This window comes from Polypterus senegalus, chromosome 15 (assembly GCF_016835505.1).
Source record: "Polypterus senegalus isolate Bchr_013 chromosome 15, ASM1683550v1, whole genome shotgun sequence".
NCBI classification, from domain to species: domain Eukaryota; kingdom Metazoa; phylum Chordata; class Cladistia; order Polypteriformes; family Polypteridae; genus Polypterus; species Polypterus senegalus.
The window spans coordinates 17,992,856-18,016,244 of NC_053168.1; the positions used below are offsets into that span (position 1 = coordinate 17,992,856).

Genomic DNA, 23,389 nt, shown 5'->3' on the forward strand with positions numbered 1-23,389 from the left:
AGCCCTGTACCCATGGCCACCAAAGGCACCAGGGTGGTCGTCCCCACATGGTCTGAGGGAGGCGTAAGCCCTCCTCCGGTCCTCCAAGGCGTCCCAGCCGTGTCCACCCCCCTCCCCCAGCCATCTGCAACACCTCATAATTGCATTTCGTAAGAAACGTCTCTCATCAACAGTGATGATGAAGTGAATCTGTCATCAGGCAGTGAAATTGAAAAGGATTCTGGTGAATCTGAAAGTGACGCTCGTGCCACTTGCACATGTGCATTGTGCTGTTTGTGTTATTTTTTTTCATTATAATTATTTGTATCATTACTATACTTTCTACACTTCTGATTTTATACCTTTAGTGTTTTGCATGTTTTACAGTAAAAAGCTGAGATTTAATAAAAATGTAATTTTTCAAGCCAAATAATTCAACTCTTTTTACATGTTTTTTGGAGAAAAAAAATGTAACACTAAGAAGATTAATCCATTCTGGTGTTTGATTTTTGTAATAGAACATCTTTTGTTCATACTTTTGCCTCCTTAGCAGTCAAAAGGTTTCAGGGAAGATCACATTTTACAGTTCACTATATTGTATACAGTATCTCATGCAGTAATACATCTCAGTATACATGCATCTTTGGCAGTCATGACACCCTCGAGTCTAAACGTGCATACATTTTTAGTTGGACTGACATCTTGAGTCTTACTTGTCCACTCCTGGACATTCACATTGCTGTTTTGTAGGCATTCCTGTGTAGCTTTGGATTTCTATTTGTGGTTGTTGTTTTGCTGGGAAAAAAGTCTTCTCCCAAGACACAGGTTTCTGTATTTTAGACTGCTTCAGGTTTTCCCCCTAGTTTGCTTAATTAATTTTACCCACACATGCCTTTCAGAGCCAACTGCAGAGAAGCATCCATACAACATGATGCCGCCACCACCATGATGTGTTTTAGGTTTATGTTTGGTGTTGTTTGAGTTAGAGCTCGTCACCAGTGATGGTCAATTTTGAACCCCTGTCCCATCACACTTGTTCCCAAACTGTTCCCCAGACTGATGTTTACTCAATTATGTTGACGACTTTTGTAAATCATTTAGGATAACAGCATCTGCTAAGTTAATACATGTAATGGCCCTAATACGTGAACCAATGTTCCAGTGCGAATAAGGGAATGAGCAATTGTTACTGACATTATTAGTCATAATGTAACACAAAAAACAATTTCTAATAAATAAATAAAACATGCTTTACAGAAGATAATTTATTTTAGCTTAGGTATCAGGAGATATCCAGAAATACTTTTAGTTTAATGGTGATGTTTCTGTTTGAATCGAAGTCCGCAATAGCCACATGTTCCAATTTTAGTCTCTTTATCCTAAAAATAAAAAAAATAAACATTAAGTTAAAGTAATTCAAACCTATTACGAAAGCAATGAATGAGTTTCCATCTTTCTGCAAAATCAAATCTGGATTATTTTATTCACTAAAAAAGATCCTTTGTTAAAAAACGGTTTTAAATCTCAGAAATCTTACAAATAACAATACACATAATATGTATTGATATTATAACTTGTCAAAGCCATCAAGTCACCTCTAACATGGATTAAAACATCCATCCATCAATTCTCTAAACAGTTAAGAGTCAAGATGTGCCTAGTGGCCCCATGGTAGTGTGAGTGGGCCCAGTCATGGGATGGCACACACTATGCAGGGCTGGCTGGCCCTGGCATTGTGCCAGTGGGTGCCAGGGTGGGTTTCAACCATCTGGAAGAGACTGTAATGCAGTGGCTATAGCTCAAAAGAAGTCCAAGTAATTCTTTAAATGTTACTACTCTGCTACATAAAGATAAGTCTTTATCATTAGGGGAATTAATCTATTGAATTTCTGCAGGCTTTCTTCATATGTACTTTAAAATTAGTTCTTAGTTTACGTATTGCTTATACTTTATTATTCAACAATAAATCCAACATTTAAGCATTTTACAACAGGGCCGTACACTGTGACTTTTACACCAAAGTCTGCTGGTTTTATTGCTACACCAATTGTTTATCCCTACACACACAAATACAGTATGTCCATTTACAGTATATGTTAACCCTGTGTTTTATAATTGTCTAATTGAGTTTGGTAGACGTCATCTTCAAAGCAGTAACATACAGTGGTTTCAGAAAAGGTTTAGACCCCTGTGGATTTCATTTTAAATGGATAAATTTCCTATTTTTGCTCATCGATATACGTTCAATAATGCATAACAAAGTGAAAACATGTTTTCAGAAAGGTTTGCAAATGTATTAAAATCAAAAACTGAAATTTCTCATTTACAGAAGTATTCAGATCCTTTACTCAGTATTTTGTAGAAGCCTCTTTGGCAGCAATTACAGCTTTAAGTCTTCTTGGATAAATCTTTACAAACATGGATTTGAGCAGTTCACTTCATTCTTCCTGGTAAATCGTATCCTAAGCTCTGTTAGACTGGATGAGAAGCATCTCAAAACTGCCATCTTCTTTAATCTGGGTCTGGGTTTCAGCTGGCCCACTCGAGCCACACCAGCATTGCCTTGGCTATATACTTCAGGTGATTGTCATGCTGTAAGATGAACCATTGCCTCAGTTTGAGGTTACATGCACCCTGGAGCACGTTTCCTTCAAGATCCTCAGTCCTAAGTGTTTGGATGCACTTATTTTTCCCTCAATTCTGATCAGCCTCCTCATCCCTGCCACTAAGAAGCACCCCAATAGCATGATGCTGCCAGCACAACACGTTACCTTTAAACTGCGATATGCCTTTTACTTAAGAGAGGCTTCTGTCGAGCCACTCTACCATAAACACCCGATTAATGGAGTTCAGCTGAAATGGTGGCTTTTCCAACAGGCTCTCCCATCCCGGCAGATGGGACGCCCTGTTTCAGTGCCTACTGGATTCTTGGTCACCTAACTCACCAAGGCAGTTGAAGAATTATGGCCAGATGGACAGCTGTAGGAAGAGTCCTGGTAGCTCCAAACTTCCTCTGTTTCACAATTATTAAGGCCAGTGATTGCTCCTAAGAACACTCAAAGCTTTAGCAATGGTTTAATACTCTTATCATCTGTGCCTCACCATGTGCCTCATGTATAAACGGTGCGTACGCACAGAAATGTTGTGTAAGAACTTTTCCACGTTCGAATCACGATGTATAAAACCTACACTTGGCGTAAAGCTACGCACTTTTCCACGGTACCTCATACCTTGTCGTACGCAAGTTCTCCACTGGCGGCACGCAGCGTCAAAGCAATGCTACTGTTCCTGTCTGGTTACTCCTTATTTTCCTGACGCGGCTTTATAAATACACTGAAACTAACCGCATATTGTTTATTAGCGTAATGCATCTGATTGTAATGGTCCAGGGAATAGCCATAGTATTCCAAATACCATAACTGCTTTAGCGTTGTTACTCTCACTGCACCTTCATCATCTTCTTCTTTCAGCTGCTCCCGATAGGGTTGCCACAGCAGATCATCTTTTTCCATATTACTCTCACTGCACCACTCGGAGTATTTATATCACTGTATCTGAGTGTGAATCACAGCAGCAGCTAATCGGAAAGAGAATTATTGGTATACAGCTTCAAGCACATGCTACCTCAGCCACGGCAAAATGTTTCAAAGCCTTTCCTGTACGGACCTCGCAGTTCAGAAACAGTTTCACCCCAAGAACTTTAAACGTACTCAATCAATTGCTCCTTGTAGAACTATTTGTACTTATAAGTACAATTACCTCACTGTAAACTTGCACTACAGTTATAATATTAAACAACCTACGCCACTTTATAAAGCGCGTATTTACATATGATGACGATATAATTTTTAAGATGAAATGCAGCAAAATATGTTTATTATATTATACAGATAAAACTTTAACTTCATTTAAATAATCTATATTCTTTACTGGGACTGGCGTGAAGGATAGAATAATTAAACATGTACTACGAAGATAGTTCAGTGTTCCTTAAACGTTTTGAAGAATTGGCGCACTAAGCTTACAGATGGCTTAACATCTATTACAGAGCTGATTGTGTGGGGATCGGTTACTTGGAAAAAGAAAAGCAAGGACTTGCAGGGGTGTCCACGCCAATATATATTGAATATAAAACAGAAAGAGAAAATAACGACACAGCTAAAAAATGCAGCGGCAAATTTCGACAAAATTTAGACGCTTGTGTCATGAGCACAAGGCGGTTATGCAGTGCCCGCAACGGACGTGGCCATACACCGTGCATAAGATACCATACTGACATTGGCGGGCGAAGGGGCCACCAATTCTTTCTCTGCCTAGAGCCGCCCTTGAGTACTGTTGCAATAAATATTTTCATTGAAGGTCGCACACAATTACTGCGCCGTGAAACCCATGTTTAATAACGTGCTTTAACTCCTATCATCATGAAAGTGATATTATGTATACATCTCAGTATTTTAGTTATTCAGAGAGCTGTAATATCATGAATGTAATGGATTCTGTGTCCAGTCGGAGTAAGTGAGCCGGTTTAAGAAGCAAGTAGTGATTCACACACATAGAAGATCACATACAAAACAAAGCATTTAACATGCTATACTTTAATTACGATGTGATATGAGAAACTGGTTAATTAAATGATTTTAAGATGAAGTTTATGATGTTCTACTTTAATGACAAAATAAACTACGTGATTAAAGTGGAAATTTCGAGATTGAAGTTGACATTTCGTGCTTTTCCCCCCACTGTGTGCCTTTTTTTTTTCTCTGTACCCTAATAAGCTTTCATATGACACTTAGACGGTGGGCTACAACTCGCCTTTTCACGGCGACTTTGATATGTGATTTCTTTTTTATTTCCGGCACTGTGCGATTTTGTGAATCTGAGCGTTCAAGTTTCTCCAACACGCTATGTCACTCGATCAACTTACTTTTGTTGATTATACCATGGTTTAATTAAACAAATAGTATGTATTTCCTTTGCCTCCACTTGGTATTCGCTGAAATTCTTATATTTTCCCCTGTGCTTTTCCCATTGTCTTTTCACAGAAGGCTGAGCTTAAGGGTGATTTATATTAATTTGCATATTCGAAGAGGTGTAATTCTGGGAGGAGTTGGGGTGTTACATGAAGCGCGTGCATGAGCGTTACTTTGCGCGTGCATGAGCGTTACTTTTCACGCTGACTGGGATTTACGTAGCGGAAGAACGTGAAAGTTGGAGTACGCACAGATCCCTGCCTCTGGAATTTTCTGTGCGTAAGCCCATTTCGGCTTTTGTGCTTATGCCATGTTATAGTGCGAATTCTACACACGGCGTTATACATGACGCCCCATAATCTGATCATGGAGGTCTACATGAGTTGGTTACTGTCCTGACATGCAGTGTGAATTTTGGGACAATCCAGTGTGCCTTTCTAAACAATATCCAATTAATCTGATCTGGCAAACTCCAAGACTCAACTTGAGAATAATTAAGGCAAACAGGATGCACGTGACCACAACAGGTAGTGCCACAGCAAAGGGCTTGAATAATTCTATGAATGAGATAATTTAGTTTTTGATTTTTAATAAGCTTGTAAACCTTTCTGAAAATTTGTTTTTACCTTATCCTTATGGGTTATTGAATGTAGATTGATGAGCAAAAATATCACTGTTATCCATTTAAAATTAATATAAAGAGTGTAAAAAGTGAAGGGGTCTAAAAACTTTCTGAATCCACTGCATTCTATGCTGTATATAATGCAATCTTTGTTGCTGCTTTTAATTTACAAGGACAGCACAAACATGACATACAGTATAATATACTATATAGTGTTTGAGCAATACAGCACTGAAGTACTGTCATTCAAGTTGTTTCTTCACAAAAAAAATAACAAAAATAGTAATATTGTACAACCACACACACGCAAGCACGCATATGTATAAATTTACCAAATTAATGTAGACTCTGGGGTGACCAAGTGCTCCCCCACCACCATCACAAGAGATCACTCTGCTATCCACTTCTTTAACTGGCTCTTCTGCCACTAAATCTATGGCAAAATTTTCATTTACCTGAAACAACAAACATTTTATAAGAATTCAAAGTGTACATTTTATCATATATTTAATGACATTTTGCAGGAGGCATAGGACTATTTTCAGAATCAGAGTACTTTATTAATCCCAAAGGAAATCACTTACATTGCAACTGTACAAACAGACAAAGGCATAAGTAACATGAAGAGCAAATATAAGAAATAAGCATAAAATAGAAAATGAATATCAAAACAAACAACAGTAAATCTTCCTTTACTATGCATTACATGTACCCAGTAAATTATATATATATATTATATATATATATATATATATATATATATATATAATGATAAATTTATGAGGAATTAACTGCAGAGAATACTGTTCTGAGGTAGTCATTACATTAAAATATTTATTTTTCCCCACAAATAATGTCAAAGGAGAAATCAGAGAAAAACAATGGTACATGCAGTGACAATCACCGTAACAGAACATCCTACAAAGAAGTCTTACTTTTGAAACTACTAAGTGTAAAAGGAATTGTTTGAATTTTGAATGTAGAGAAGACACAGATTAGTATACTTTTACAAAGACATGGCACTCAACTTAATCACATGTGCCCAGCAAACTCAGCTTAAGCACATTCACATGTCTGTGAGTTTTCTGTGGTGTTCATTTTGTTGAAATGTTTAAAACACTTTACTAGACTTTGTAGCTTCTCAGCTCCAGGTTCTCACTTTCACAGTATATTAAAACAAATGAAAAATAAGAATCGAATCGCACTTCAGAAGGAAAGTAAGTTTTGGTGATAATTTACCAGCAAAAGATCATCAAATTGGTTGAATTTCTTTCTCCCTTATCACTTTGTATTTGTAAAAATCAACAGGCCAACAACAACTACAAGCACTGGCAATGGTTCAGTTCCACAAAATTAAAAAGAAAGTCAATAAACTATGCCAAACAAAAACCCACGTTAAAAAACTTAAAGAACCTAGTTAATACTGTCCTGTTAACGTGTTGCAAAGCAGACACCAGCTTTGGATGGACTGGTAGCCTGTTTAAGGTCACAATCAAGCACACATCAACTCATCCACCTTGGGATAATTTTGAGTCACCAATTAGCATAAACCTGCATGTCTTTGTGATGTGGCAGGAAAACTGGAGTACCACTACCTTAACTACAAAAGTTTAATACATAATCTGTTAAAAAAAAAAACTGCATGTAAATGGTATAGCTGCAATTTCACATACCTAATACAGGAATGCAATTACATACGTATGTTTTCAATGGGTATTCCAGTTTCCTACTAATGCCATATACTGTAGACATGCAAATTACATTAACTGGGCATGCAAAGCTGAGTTTGTGTGTGTATGTCTTGTGATGAAGTGACAGTCCAGTACTATGATGATGGGCTCCAGCTCTCTGTAACCCTGTATTAGAAAAAGCAGATGAATGAAACATATAAATGGATGCATATTTTGTGCTCGTATTGGAATTTTGTGACATTTAATAAAATGAAGAGCTCTAAAGTAAACATTTCTGCCAATACTCAAACCATTTTGGTAACCCAACAGCTGGCGACAATTTCTCATTTATAAGCATGCAGGAAGAATTTATGTGCAAGTGTATTTAAAAGCGCCTTTATAAGCACATACTTACAAAAGTACACACTTATCATTTATTATTATTATTATTAATGTATTTGCTTGACTCCTTTAGCCAAGGCATCTTACTACATCTGAAGTACAATTAGATTAATTCCATTGTCTTTTCCAGTTGGGCAATAAGCAGCTGAAGTGACGCGCTCATGGTCAAACAGTGTAAGTAGTGAGACTTGAACCCACAACCTCAGAGTTTGAAGTCCACTATGCCACACCTGCCTGTACTTAATATTTAATTTTGTAATGATACACTAATGACTTGGACATTTAAATACATTATGTTATGACTTATAATAACACTCTATACAAAAATGTTCTAAAGACAATTTAAAAGTCAACAATATGTGTGTTTTTTTTTTCCCCTCAATTAATGAAATGCCACCAAAATGATAAAAGTTTAGGCAAAGAATTGTTTATATATAGACAAATATTTTAGGAAGATAAATGGACTTACACTTACGTATTCTAATATGAAACAGATACTGTGCTGTGAAGGCAAGTCTTTGGAAATAACTTTGTAAATTAACATCTCTGGGTCAGCGATGCTTGCAAATTGGACTTGGGAACTCATGAGGTAATGGGTAGGCTTTAACATCTGGCTTTCTTCAAAGTCAGAAAAACGTCCAACCAGAATAGATAATATGCACTCTTCATGAAATCAGTGACAACTGACTGTCACACTAGAATGCATTTTGAAAGAAAAATGGGAGGAAATTGGAGGCCCATTTAGATAACTTGGCAGCAAACATTTAACATATTACTAGAAGTGAAGTGTTGTGGTGGTGTTGGATGGGGCGGGTGGGGGTTGGATGTATATATCAAAACAGATCATATTCTCCAAAAGAAAAGTGGCCGTGACACCCTTTCTTCAAATGAGATAAGCAATGAAATGATGCACTGCTCCCATCAGCTACTGACTGACAAGGAAACTGTCCACACAACGGCTGTGCTACCATTTACAGTAATGCAATGTCTGAATGAATGACACTGCCAGTAACCTCACAAGTTATGCTAAGAGACATCAAGGCACCAATCAAGGAATCTGAAAGCCTAGCTTCTAGTGCTTAGATAGGCATGTTCCGCTCTGCCGTTCTCATCTGACAAGTACCCTAAAAACCGCTGTCAGTTTCAAATGCATGACTGTGACCCACCCCCACACTAAGAATTAATATAAATGCATATACAGCACAACTGTCTGCTGTGACACGTCACCAAATTGGAACATACACCAAGAAAAAAAAATTAAAAACAACTAAGATGACAGCATATGTATAACAGCATAATTGAGTAGATTTAAATTTAACAGAAACAGTTCTGAGGGTACTGTTAAAAAATGCTTGTGGTCAATGTGCATGCAACAAATATATTTTTTGCACATTATCTGCAAAATTATAAAATGCAATAATTCTATTCTGATTTGGATAACTGTTTAACTTATTAATTTCTGCTTGGCATCTTGATATAAATTTTCTTTTGAAGTTCACTTACTCTAACACAAACTCTAGCATAAGGTTGGTTTTTGAAATACTGCCAGGATATGCTCCAGCCCCTTGTAACTCTGAATTAGATAAGAAAACAGATTGGAACCATATACAGAAAATAAAGAAACATTTCAACAATCACAAAATCAAATTAACCAAACATTTTATTTACTCAAGTGTGGTCTTAAGGTTAGCTTGCTGCACCAGAAATGAAAAGGCATCAATGTTAGTGTATTTGGTTGATTCATAGAGTAACTGCCAGAGCTCATGCTGCATGAATGGAGATATATATATTTATACTGTATGTGTGTGTGTGTAATTTTTTGCAATGGGTTATGCAAAAATTCAAAAAACAACAAAAAAAAACAACCAAAAAAGCTTCATTAGACAAACTCAGCTATCTGCTCAAATGAAATAAATACTGTGAGGCACAAAGAGTGACTACAAAGGTTAAAATCAAAGATACTTAAGAAAGGTAAGCAAGGATATATTCGCATAACAAATTAACACAATTACATTTTTTAAAACTCTGGCATACAAACAGGTTTATAATCTGCTTATTTAATAGAACAAGTGTATAACTTTAAAGGAATATACTACCCTTTTTTCCATGGATTTTAGTGTTTCACATTGTTTGCCGTTGAACAACACTGGTCACCACAGAAGCCTAATATCATAAACTTTTTTCTCTCGTTCTGAATGAAAACATGAGATTATTTTTTTTTTCTCATCCATCACAACAAACTACTTGGGGTAAATAACTTATTTAAAAAAAAAACAAAAAAAAAACACATTTGGATGGAAAATTCCTGTAAAAGTTTTTTTTTTGTTTAAGAAAATGAAGCTACTTAAAAATATACACACGGTAAATATAAAAATTTTTATACTTTTTTCAAAAACAAGGGCAGCACGGTGGCGCAGTGGTAGCGCGCTGCTGCCTCGCAGTAAGGAGACCTGGGTTTGTTTCCTGGGTCCTCCCTGTGTGGAGTTTGCATGTTCTTCCCGTGTCTGCGTGGGTTTCCTCCCACAGTCCAAAGACATGCAGGTTAGGTGCACTGACGATCCTAAACTGTCCCTAGTGTGTGCGTGTGTCCTGCGGTGGGCTGGTGCCCTGTCTGGGGATTTGTTCCTGCCTTGTTGGCTGGGATTGGGTCCAGCAGACCCCCATGATCCTGTGTTAGGATATAGTGGGTTGGATAATTACTGAACGACTGACTTTCACAAACATAACTCAAATAGAGGTAAAAGCCACAGTGCAGTAGTAGGAAATTATTGCTCAAAGTCAGAAAAAAAAATCCCATAACATATAAACAAAAATTGCAGCTTTTAACTCTAAATCTGAAATTAATGTCAAATGATGTTCAAATTGTAAGCCAAGCATTATGAAATATAGGTTTAGCATATAAACACTAGGTCAGCATATTTGTTTTAACATTAATTTTAAAACCCTATTGGATCAGTTTTGTATAACAACATAAACAGGCAAGGGAGATGAATCAGCTTAAAGGAACAAAAATAGGCCCAACCACTACTTTTTCAAAATTATTTATCCTGTCAAAAAATGTGGGAGTGTACCACCCTAAATAAAGGCAAAGAGAAAATGAATGAATGGCAATGCAGTAGCTTTCTTACATCATCTGCTTTTCAGCATCTACAGGTACCAGTACAGTGTTGTAGGACCTATTCTGGTAACATAGGGTACAAGACAGAAACCATTAACCAATGTTGAACAGAACCCACAAAGCTACAAAAATAAAAAAGGTGGTTTCATTTTTGATGTTACTGACCCTGCTGCTCCTTGCAGTACACTGACTTGCTTCATTTATGAATACAAGCTCAGGTTTTAGTAAGTACTCTGTGTTATATTGGTCAGACATATGAGTCTGGTATTATTTAAATTCCGTGATTCCAAAAGTTGCCAGATTGTTTCCACTTGAAACTCTTGCATTCTTAAATTCTGTTACGCTTCTTTGTTGTAGAAAGTCTCTTATGCAGCATATATGTTCACCTATAGGATGTACACTTCCTATATTAGCCACAGTACCACTTTTAGATTAGATTAGATCAACTTTATTAATCCAATGGGGAAATACAGCAGTTCTATGATCTAATTAGTTTAATGTACAGGGTGAGCAAAAATAAGTACCACATTTCAAACATTTATTCTACAAAAATGCTGCAAGATAAAATAAATTTCATTATGACACAAGAAAAGGGGATACAAAATAGTTTTTCACTGTGTTTTAAAAATGATGTCTACAAGGTGGTGGCCATCACTACTAATACACTCTTTGAGACAATTTCTGAATACTTGCATGAATCGTTCAGCTACTTCAAGGAGAATCATGGCAGCTTTGTGGCGAATAGCATTCTTGAGGGCTTCAAGGTTTTGAGGTCGGTGTTTGTATACCTTCAACTGAAGAAGAAATTGCATGGAGCAAGATCAGGCGAACGTGAAGGCCACCCGACATCGCTGTGCAGGGAGGTCAGCTTCCCTGGTAACATCTCCCTCAAAACTTGCATGGTGCTCCGCACCGTATGAGCTGTTCCCCCATCCTGTTGAAACTAGGTATCCACCACATTTATTTCTTTCAGTTGGGGCTGCAAAAAGTTCTCTAGCACTTCAATGTAACGTTCTGAAGAAATGGTGACTGTAGCTCCTCACTCCTCAAAAAAGGTAAGGGCCTGCAATGCCAATTTACGCAACGGCACACCAAACTGTAACATGCTCACAGTGCAGGGGTCTCTGTTGAAGTTCACGTGGGTTGGTTTCAACCCAATAGTGAAAGTTTTGCTTATTTACGCAACCATTCAAATGGAAACGTGCCTCATCGCTGCACATGATGATGGCATCTCGATGAACAGTTTGCAGAATGTTAGCGCACAACTCTCAATGGCTCTCCCGGTCTTTCCCAGAGAGGTCCTGCACTGCCATCATTTTGTATGGATGGAAATGAAGGCCCTCATGTAAAATCCTCCTCAAATACAAGTTGGAAATTCCTAAGGCAGATGCAGGTTTGTATGCTGAACATCTAGGAGATGGCAAAATTGATGCCCTTACAGCTTGGATGTTTTCAGGTGTTCGCACAGTCTGAGGACAACCTGGAGATTTTCTGTTCAATGATGTACCCGTCTGTCTAAATTTAGCCACCCACTGAAGAACTGTTTTCCGATTTGGGACATCACCATTAGGAGGAATGATGAAGTGTGTTCGGAAGGCGCGTTGCTTAGTGATAATGGATTTGTTGTTTTTAAAGAATGTTTCGACAGCGAAAGAATGGTGTGCACCACACCAAGGCATGTGGCCGACTGAAAACTACAAGGGATCGCCTATCAAAGAACCCCACCCCAGCCCACTCAGGTGCCTTTACCTCGCGCATTGACCAGTATTTCCTTCATTCTTCAACAACGCAATGCAATAAAGAATATGTCTGAATCTGGCTTTGGTTGTGGTGTTTAATATCTTCCTTTAGGCTCTAACTTTTATTATTTTTGCTGTCTTATTTAATATATATACATTTTCCTGATCTTGGCTGTTATTGAGTTGCTCTGCTCACAGAATACTCTCCTTGAGTATACTAGTACCTTTAAGCTGTTTTTAATGTGTAGCAAACAAAAAAGACAAAAACTTTCTTTTCCTTTCTTTGTTGTATAGCCCTTTATTATTAAGTTCTGTTACATAATTTAGACATGTAAAACTATACTTTGTGACTAACAGTCTTTCCAGAAAAAGAGGAAAGACAAGAAGACAAAGCAGAAAAATGTGGGCAGGTATGTGGTGGTTAGGTCCCTTGCCTGTAACAATATAGAAGTATTATATGTTGTGAAAGATCAACCCAGCAACAGACAGACTGCAGACCCAGGACTGCAGATGTCCCAAAAACATGCACTATTTATTTGAAATATTGCACACACAATACCGTGCACAAACCACAAGGCTTGGTCCTTTGTGCTTCTCTTCAGCTGCCTCCACTCCTCTCTTGCAAGCTCTGTCTTCTACTTCATAAGTCCGGCTCCTCGAATGGAGTGAGGCGGCCCCTTTTATCCTGCCCCAGATGTGCTCCAGGTGCTCCGTGATGGTCTTCCGGCAGCACTTCCTGGTGTGGCAGAAGTGCTGTTGTCTTTGGCTCAGGAACTATCCAGACGCCCCCTGGTGGCGACCACGAACTCAATTATGTTGTCCTCATGGAATCTGGGGTGCTGCCCTCTAGCGTCCTGGGGGAGGTGTTGCCCTTCTCCCAGTCCTTTTTTTTTTTTGTTGATTGGTAATTTAACGTATCCTGGAGTACTTGAAGATAACACATAATACCTCACAGTTTTAAAGTCCTACATTTCCACCTTGTATGTCTAACATTCTTCATTAACTAGGCTGACCCGCCTTTTAAGGCGAACGACTTTTAAGTTGACCACTTCTTAAGGCAATTCAATATGTAGATCAATTTGATATTTTATACAAACTCATTAATTTGGTTATATTGCATTTGAGCGGTATTACTTTAATACTCGTAGTTTCTGTTATTTTTGTGATGAAATGTAAACTTTTTTTCTATATTGAGGTGGCCCTTTTGAACCCCCTGATATTTACTACGCGGTGAGGCATTTGTACTCCATCAACATTAATTATTTCCAGAGACATAATTTTGTCTATTTTTCCAGTGCATCGCGCACAAAAGCAAGGGAACGATGGGAGCACCAGAACTCTGCTCACATCATGTCGCTTCGTACCGCAAGCTGCAAGTAGTAAGTCTGTGATATTGGGAATACCGTTACGCTTTCTACTCGCGGGACGGAAGGACAATCCCGACCGCTTTTATATAGTAAGAAAGAAGAAGAAGATATCGCATAGTCTGGAGTAGAAAATCAACTTTTACCTGGAAAAACGAAACTACAAATCCCATCGTGCATTGCAAAATGGACGGGGCATGTGTGAAACTCCGCGCCTGCATAGCACTCACGGGACGGAAGGACAATCCCGACCGCTTTTACATAGAAGGATGGCTTATCTTTGGGTACTCTGGTTTCACCCCATAACCAAAAGGTGTTTATATTGCATTAATGGGCAACTTTAAACTGGCTCAGTGTGAATGAGTGTGGCTTCTGCATTTTATCCTATTTATTGCTGAATAAACAATTACAAAATAAAATCTATAATGTGTTGTTAGTTACCTATTATAACATATACCTAATTTTAGGACTGGGTGAGGAATATGCAATGGTTAATTGAGTCCTGATGTATAAAACCACATTTGCACAATCTGTTTATACTAAATAATAGGGACTGGAATTTTATATGAATTTTGTGCTCAAATATCTAAGCCTGGCACCCAAAGATTAAACAAATACATCTTAGGAACAAACACCCACATAAACACACATATAAAACTTATTCCCTGGTTATTTTTGTTTTGAAGTTTGAGCAACAATTTGTTAGCAATAACAGGCTGAAATCAACATAGAAAATGAATGACTGATAATTCATAAAAGAATAAAACCTACAAATATATTCAGTAGGCTGTAAATAATCAAAACATAAAAAATTAACAATAAACTCTGTACTTACTTCCTTTTGTCTGCCAATAAATCTAGCTCTTCTGTAATCCTTCTCATCAAAAGCCTGAAATAAAAGAATTTTTATTATGAGTTCAAATGTTTTAGAGAAACATAAGGCCAACTCTCTAAAAACAATTATGAATAGCTAAATCAATGTATCAAAAATCACAAATCTTTAGTAAACCTAATTAAATTCAACACATGTATGCATTTAAACATTTGTATCTTAACTACCTCTTAATGTTCTTTACTTTATTAATATATACAGCTTAAGATGTCCAAGGTGGGGAAAAGAAAGTACAAAAGCCCATTTTCCACCAGTTCTTACCAATTATACCCAAAGTGACACTCGGATCTGTAAAATGGTGTTCTTTTAGCAACAAACTGTAATACATTACAACACTATGCACATTTATATATTAGAATAAAAGACATTAGTAACTAAAGTCACTGATTACTGATACTGCATTACACGATTTCTTACAAAAAGTATGAATATGTTCATTTTCAGGCTGCAAGGTGGTGCAATGATTAACCTCAAAGATCTACCATCCTGGGTTTAAATCCTTGCACTTTCTCTGCATATCTGAGTTTTCCTTCCACACACCAAAAATGTGTGTGTTAGTTGAATATTTTTTTTTAATTTTTTTTTTTTTGAGGAGCTAAGTTGTTTGTTAGATTTCTGTGTTTCCAGAAAGTCTTTAAAGGCTAAATTTCTTCTTGGGAGAAATAAAGTACTAACTATCTATACTGGCCCTAAGGCACTTGAGGGTGTGTGTGAATGCACACTGTGATGGACAGTTGCCTTATGCAGGGTTGGTTCCTGCCTTGCACTGTATGTGAGGGATGGAGGGGATTGGGAGCATACGCTGATAGCACATTGACGCGCCCACCACACAATGAACAATTGGTACCCCAGTGCAGCGGGTGACACCTCAGAGCCAATCCTGCCACCAAACCCCAAAGTTTTCCCTGTAATTTGGAGGATCTGCTTTCTGGGCTGGAGGCAGAATAACGTCAAACCCAGGATGAAGCAATTGCAGGCTAAGGGCCTTGCACGAAGGTCCAACGGAGTAGAGTCACTTTTGGCGTTTATGGAATTCAAATTGGCAGATCCCTAGCCTCAGAGAACCACTTTGCGCTCACACTGTATGTACCTGGAGGAAAATACGTGTAGAGAAAGGGAGAACATACAGACCCCAAACACACACACACACAAAACTACCAGGCATAGGATCCAAACCGGGTACAATGGATCAGTGAGACAGCAGAACTATCCAATGCACTACCCAAGTATTACTGAAAGTACCTGCTATCTCATTTGTGTTAGAGGACTCCTGCATATAAATACAGGCACATTAAATAAAAAAAAAAATAAAAAATGATAACATATTTAAATAACCAGTTTAACTGATCCAGTTCCTAAAGAAATCCAAATTTAGCAAGAGGTTGACTATAATCAAAAGCAGCCCCACATTCCAAGAATCTGCTTTATTTGGACTACCTGCCTTTCTCAAGTAAATGACTTGTTTAATGCTATGAAAAGAAGGCTAGACCTTTTTCTTCCCTTATATGCTGTACAGAAAGAGATTCTGACTGAAAACTGTTTAAAAACTTAATTTTGCTTATGTATATCTAGAATACAAAGCTTACTGTCTCAACCACTCACTCACTCACGCAATAAAAACAGTATTTCCTGTTTAGATAAAAAGTTGAAATTTGACAGGGCGGTAAATCTAAGGACATTTCAATACAGTAATATTTACACACACACAGGAAAACGAAATACCCCAAAATGTCAAAAATGCCTTAACCTTGCTTGAACAGCACCACTAACCAACACAGTAGTAAATACCTCGGCTAGATTACTGTAATGCACTCCTCTCAGGACCACCCAAAAAAGACATAAATCGATTTCAAAGTGTGCAGAATGCAACTGCTAGAATGTTAACTCGGAAATGAAAATTTGAGCACATCACCCCAGTTTTGATGTCACTACACTGGAAAAATTAATCCACGCTTTTGTTTCCAATTGGGTAGATTACTGTAACGCACTCCTCTCAGGACAACCCGAAAAAGACATCAGTCGATTTCAACGAGTGCAGAATGGAGCTGCCAGAATCTCAACTAGGAAAAGAAAATCCAAGCACATTTCTCCAGTTTTGATGTCACTGCACTGGTTACCTGTGTCATTTAGAATTGACTTTAAAATACTGCTTATGGTTTACAAAGCCTTAAATAATCTGCTCTATCTTATATTTCGGAATGTCTTAAACCTTACACTCCAAATCGTAACCTTAGATCTTCAAATGAGTGTCTATTTAGAATTCCAAGAGCTAAACTTAAAAGAAGTGGTGAGGCGGCGGCCCTTTGCTGTTATGCAACCAAAATCTGGAATAGCTGACCAATAGGAATTCCCCAAGCTAATACAGTGGCTAATACTTTAAAACACTGCTGAAAACACATTACTTTAACATGGCTTTCTCATAGCTTCATCTTGGTTAAATCCTGATGCTCTGTATATTCAATTTTTTATCATTATAATTCATGGTGGCTCCAAAATCCGTACTATCCCCTACTTTCTCTTCTGTTCTTTTCCAGTTTTCTGTGGTCTGCACCACCACCACCACCACCTGATCAAAGCACCGGGATGTCCTTACATTGATAGATTAAAGGCCAGAAGTCCACATGACCAACATCATCAAATTCTTCCATGAGAACCCTGAATACAATCTGGACTGGTTGAGGTCATTTATGTTGAGTAGAATGCCTAGAGGAGGCTGGGCGGTCTCGTGGCCTGGAATCCCTGCAGATTTTTTTTTTTTCTCCAGCCGTCTGGAGTTTTTTTAAATTTTTTCTGTCCTTGCTGACCATCGGACCTTACTTTAATTCTATGTTAATTAATGTTCCCTAATTTTAAATATTTATTCTGTCTTTTTTCTTTCTTCATCATCAAAAGCACTTTGAGCTACAATGTTTGTATGAAAATGTGCTATATAAATAAATGTTGTTGTTGTCATTGCTCTGGACAGGAAAAAAAAAAAAAAAGCGTGGTCACTCTGTGTAATGGAAAGACAAAGTTCTGCATAGTTCAAGGAAGACGCAGAGCTTAATATTAAGCCAGCGTTGTTTTTTGCTGTTGAAAACACCGGCACTATTAAATTCATACCAACTCACGCTCTCCTCTTGGTCATCTGTTTTGCTCTGTCAACCCCCCCTGAAAACCGACCTCCCTCTTCAATCTTTACATTTAAAACATTAAGGAAGAACCAGGTAGACAGAAAAGAAACACTTTCAAACAACCTGAAATCCTGCTCATGCAGGACTAGCTGCAGAGAAGAGTGTGTAACTCATAAATCACACAGTGTTACAAGGCCAGCACACTTCGGTATTATTTTGTGCTGTTCTGTCCAGATCGCCTATGGCTATGCTCCCGCCTCCCTTCAACAGAACGCATCAGAGGAGGACGTCTTTCAGTTCTTTTATTCTGAAGGAACCGCCGCTGGAGCAAAACAACTTAAGAATTTTTTTAACTTTGTGGGGTGTTTGAATAATGCTCCAATAAACAAAGTTCCAATATTGTTTCTTAACATACCCGAATAATAAGTCTCTTTGCCCAGTTCTCTCCTGGCTGTCTTTTAGTGAAACTCAAAAGCCCAAAGGTGATAATATACATTCACATTGCAGACTTTAAAGGGGGACCACATACAACTGATGAAAAACACAAAAATACTGCACTTGAGTAAACAGTATAAACAAATGAAATGTATAAACATCTAATAATGATAAAAACATCTACTCAAATGTTACATTATTCCTACGGATTACTCTTTTCAATTCAAAAGAAAACCCTTTCCTGTAAAATTGTGTTTTGTAATGACCATTAACAAAAGCCAGGAATTGTTCTAATGCAGAATGTTTTCCTCATGGACAATTGTGTCTAGAGTGCCTAAGAGTAAGCAGCTCCAGTGGCCAAATAATATTAATATTACTTATTATTTGACCACAGCTATTATTTAAGGCAATGTTCAAACATTTGAGATATTTGGTTACATTTATTTTATTTTTCTAACGGGAGCACAGTACAGGGTGGTAAAATGGCTTGTTCATGGCGCATAGTGTCAGTAGTGGGATTTGAACCCATCAACCTCAGGGTTTGAAGTCCAAAGTTTTAACTTCAAAAACACTTGACCTGTCAATAATATTAGCCCTTAGCCAAAAAACTACAAATATTGTCCACAGAAAAGCACTTAGTACTTCGGATTCACCTGATTAACTGAGTGAGGCCTGGTAACACAGCTAGTATTTCATAAAAGTTTCATCACAGCATCTAATGATTTTAAGCATAGAGAGTATTAAGACATGTTCTATCTTGGGTATACATTTAATTTGGTTATAAATGAAACTGTGATGTTATAAATCCCACCATTTATTTATTTATTTTTTTTTTTAAACACTGCACAATGTTGGCTCACAGGCCAGATCGTTTCGTTGCTGTTTTTCGTCTTTTTTATTTGAATGAAGAGATAACTTGATCAGTTTTTCCCCCCAAGGTATTTTATATATGCTTTAAGACTGTTTTAAATTCTAACTGCAAAATGTCATATTTACACCATGGTTTAGCTAAAAGCATCCTAATGTAAAAAACACACTGCTGCTGAACAACAAATAGCTAAGGATAAGAACCAGGGAGATGTGTCCTGTGCTTCACATATTACATTCAATTGTAGGCTAGCTTTAAGTTTAGATACTGTGCACATCTTTAAACTCTCTGCCGCTAACAAATCATTATTCACAGAACACATAGCAAGTAATGGTGCTTTAACAGCAGTATACCATTCAATTTAAATAAATATAAATCTTTGAAGAAAATGAATGCCTTGTTGCCCACTAAAGGAAGAGGCAATCAACCTGCTATTTAATAAGTTTACTTCTTGAAGCAATTAGAACAATCTTGAAAAGAACAGGCCATTCAGCCCAACAAAGCTTGCCTGTCCTATGCATTTAATTCTTCTAAAAAAATCCATCAAGTTGAGTTTTGAAAGTCCCTAAAGTCCTACTGTCTGCCACACTGCTTGGTAGCTTATTCCAAGTGTCTATGGCTCTCTGTGTAAAGAAAAACGTTGATAATGTTTGTGCAAAATTTACCCTTAACAAGTTTCCAATTGTGTCCCCTTGTTGTTGATGAACTCATTTTAACAGCAGTGTTGTACCGTGTTAGCCATTAATTGACACAGGGTAAAGTAGGGTGAAATGACACCTTTTATTGGCTAACTAAATAGATTACAAATGCAAGCTTTCGAGGCAGCTAAGGCCCCTTCATCAGGCAAGGTGTAACAAAGGAACTGAAAAATACTCTAGCTTATATTGGGACAGCAAAGTGTTTTTTTTCTTTCATCATTTTAATATCACAGTCTCAACCCACTGGACTAATTCCATTCACAATTTTAAACACTTCAATTATGTCTCCTCTTAATTTTCTTTTACTCAAACCAAAACGGCTCAACTCTTGTAATTTTTCTTCCTTAATTCATCCCCTGTAGCCCTGGAATGAGTCTACTCTCTCTTCTCTGGGCCTTTTCTAGTGCTGCTATGTCCTGGAGGCCAAAACTGCATATAGTACACTAGATGAGGTCTCACCAGGTTTCTCTGATAACCAATTAGCATTTAGCCATGACTAATTAAGGATAAGCTAAAGGACACTGAATGAATGGCTGCTGAAAATGGGGCTTTGTAGTCATAAGTAAATAATACATTTAATAAAAACAAATAAGTAAAAACTATTCAATTAAAGCAGTAATATACATTAAAGTAATCTCTTGGCTTTATTTTTAAATCAATTGAATTGTATCTTAATAAAGAAGGTATCAATTTCAATCATTTCTGGGAGATCTCAACCTAATGCAAGAATGTGTTTGTGGTATGTATGTTTTAAGTGTTGATATATATATATATATATATATATATATATATATATATATATATATATATATATATATATATAATTGTTATACACATAACGCAACCATCCATCCTTACGGACTCCGTGATCATCAGAGGTGACTGTGCAGAGGGTACAGACCTATAAATACCTGGGAGTGCAGCTGGATGATAAATTGGACTGGACTGCCAATACTGATGCTCTGCGCAAGAGAGGACAGAGCCGACTATACTTCCTTAGAAGGTTGGTGTCCTTCAACATCTGCAATAAGATGCTGCAGATGTTCTACCTGACGGTTGTGGCAAGTGCCCTCTTCTACGCGGTGGTCTGCTGGGGAGGCCTGGACAAACTGGTAAGGAAGGCAGGCACTGCGCTGGACAGTTTGACATCCGTGGCAGAGCGACGAGCGCTGAGCAGACTCCTGTCAATCATGGAGAATCCACTGCATTAACTGAACAGGATCATCTCCAGACAGAGGAGCAGCTTCAGTGACAGACTGCTGTCACCGTCCTGCTCCACTGACAGACTGAGGAGACCCCACACTATGCGACTCTTCAACTCCACCCGGGGGGTAAACGTTAACATTATTCAAAGTTATTGTCTGTGTTTACCTGCATTTTTATTACTCTTTAATTTAATATTGTTTTTTCTATCAGTATGTTGCTGCTAGATTATGTGAATTTCCCCTTGGGATTAATAAAGTATCTATCTATCTATCTATCTATCTATTTTCATAACCCACTTATCCACACTAGGAAGAAGGGGCAGCTGAAGACCATCCTAGCAATCATAGGTATAAATTATAGTGTATACTAGTCTCAGAAGTCTCCTTGGGTAAAGCTGTCTGTGAAGTATATAATAATTAATAGTCTATGGTATTTTATTATAATATCTCCTGGAGGCTGGAGTTCAGGTCCCAGGTCTTTCCTGCCTGGACTGTGCATGTTCTCCTCGTGTCTGCACTGGTTTCCTCCCACAGTCCAACGGCATGCAGCAATGCTAAATTAGCCCCTGGTGTAAGTGTGCTCACCCTGTGACAGACTGGCATCCTGTCTAAAGATTGTTCCTGCCTTGTGCATGATGGGATAGGCTCTAGCTTCCCCATGAGCCAATTCAGGGTGTGATGGGTTTGGAAATAGGATGAAAAGATGTAAGTTGTAGTTCGATTAGCATGTAGCCGATAACAAAAATGCTCATTTTCACTCAAAAAAAATACAAAACAATACCAAGTAAAATATTGACCATACTCAGACCCTAATAAACACAAGAACCTTAGAAATAACTAAACTGAATCATTAACAATAACTGTTATATTTCTATATATTCATAACGTAAATTGTTAAAGAAAATCTAGTCTATTGATACCATACAAATACAAGTTTTAAGTGAGCCAAACATTCACAACTGCAGTTGCTAAATACACAGTCTTTTAAACATTCAGCCATGTGCTTGTTATTTAAAAGGTTTGAATGAGTAATAGTGTGTCGTAAAAACAGTGGAAAATCAAACGACTAAAACGTAAGTGCAGCTTATGTACTAACCGTGTGAACACATTTAAGAGACAAGCAACTTAAAGTGATTTGGAAAACCTGGCATTCTCAACGGTTGATGTTATTTATGTGGTTGTTCACGGGTTTGCTTATATTAGATACTCCTCTGATCTCATTTCAGTCTCAAACCCTCTGAATCCAATTCGGAGTCACAGGGACCAGAACCTTCCAATACACACCATGTCGTTGTAATTCCAAATAAAATAACGTTTCATTTTGTTCAAAATATTTACCTGTCCAGTGTGTGTAATTTTTTCTTCCGTATTAGTAACCTGAGTCCCATACTGATTACAAGAAACTGACGAAATCCGAAGAGGTCTCAGAAATAGCCTAACATTTCTTATGTTTATGAAGGACACCAGCTTGTGACTGGCGGCGGCCATGGTTCCCGTTACCCAGTGTGCTCTGCGGCGCGCCTGCCTTGACGGAGACGCGCATTTCTGCCCAGGGTCCCAGTGTCAAGTGGACTACTGAACGCGCTGCATTTTACAGGTATTGCTAGACATAATAATCGTTATATAAATAATAAACATCTTGATCTTTATAAACTACGGTATTTAGTTAAGTGAAGCGACTGCTTTTCAATGGAGTAGTAAGGGGAGTCTCGTAACTTCGTAAAATAAGCTTTTCAAGTTTGAATGGACGATGACTTCGGCAAACATTCATAGGTTTTCTTGAAAAAGGTTACAATAATTTAAATAAAACTGTGTGCACAGCTTACAAAATTATTAGTTGTTCATGTTTATATTGTAAAAGGTTGCGCCTGCCTGGGAAGTATTTAAATGTCAATTAAATACAGCTTATTTTTATACCTTATAACACAATTAAATGTAGCTTTTCCCACTGGGGTAGGGTTACAAAAATGTAGTGGAAATGGAGTTCATGCTACAGCAAATGACTCAATTGCTTAACACATTAATTAACAAAAAAATAAATAATAATGAAACCATAATAAATTAAAAAATAGCTAAATGAATGTACTTGTAGCAGTGTACCGCCTCCACATCAACTCCCTGAATAATAATTGGGCGTAGAGGCACTTTGGTATGGTAAAAGGCAGTAATCACTTCCTTGTTTTTACTAATGCTATGTTAATAAGGTATAAATATACAAAAGACAAGAATTATGTATAAGTATAGTAACATAAGTAGATATTTATATTATGAAGTGTACTATATTAAAGTTTCACAGTACAGGATGTCAGTCATT

The 23,389-nt window shown here is 37.5% G+C and overlaps 1 protein-coding gene across 1 annotated transcript; it reads right to left on the reverse strand.

Moving 5' to 3' along the window:
* Nucleotides 1-1,226: 1,226 nt before the first annotated feature.
* Nucleotides 1,227-22,603, reverse strand: ndufs6 (NADH:ubiquinone oxidoreductase subunit S6). The gene is made up of 4 exons (XM_039736863.1): nt 22,414-22,603; nt 14,700-14,753; nt 5,904-6,026; nt 1,227-1,358 (listed from the first exon to the last, which is right to left on the reverse strand). Exons 1-4 carry the CDS (start codon nt 22,561-22,563, stop codon nt 1,290-1,292), a joined length of 396 nt encoding a protein of 131 aa, XP_039592797.1. The 5' UTR covers nt 22,564-22,603; the 3' UTR covers nt 1,227-1,289.
* Nucleotides 22,604-23,389: the final 786 nt, after the last annotated feature.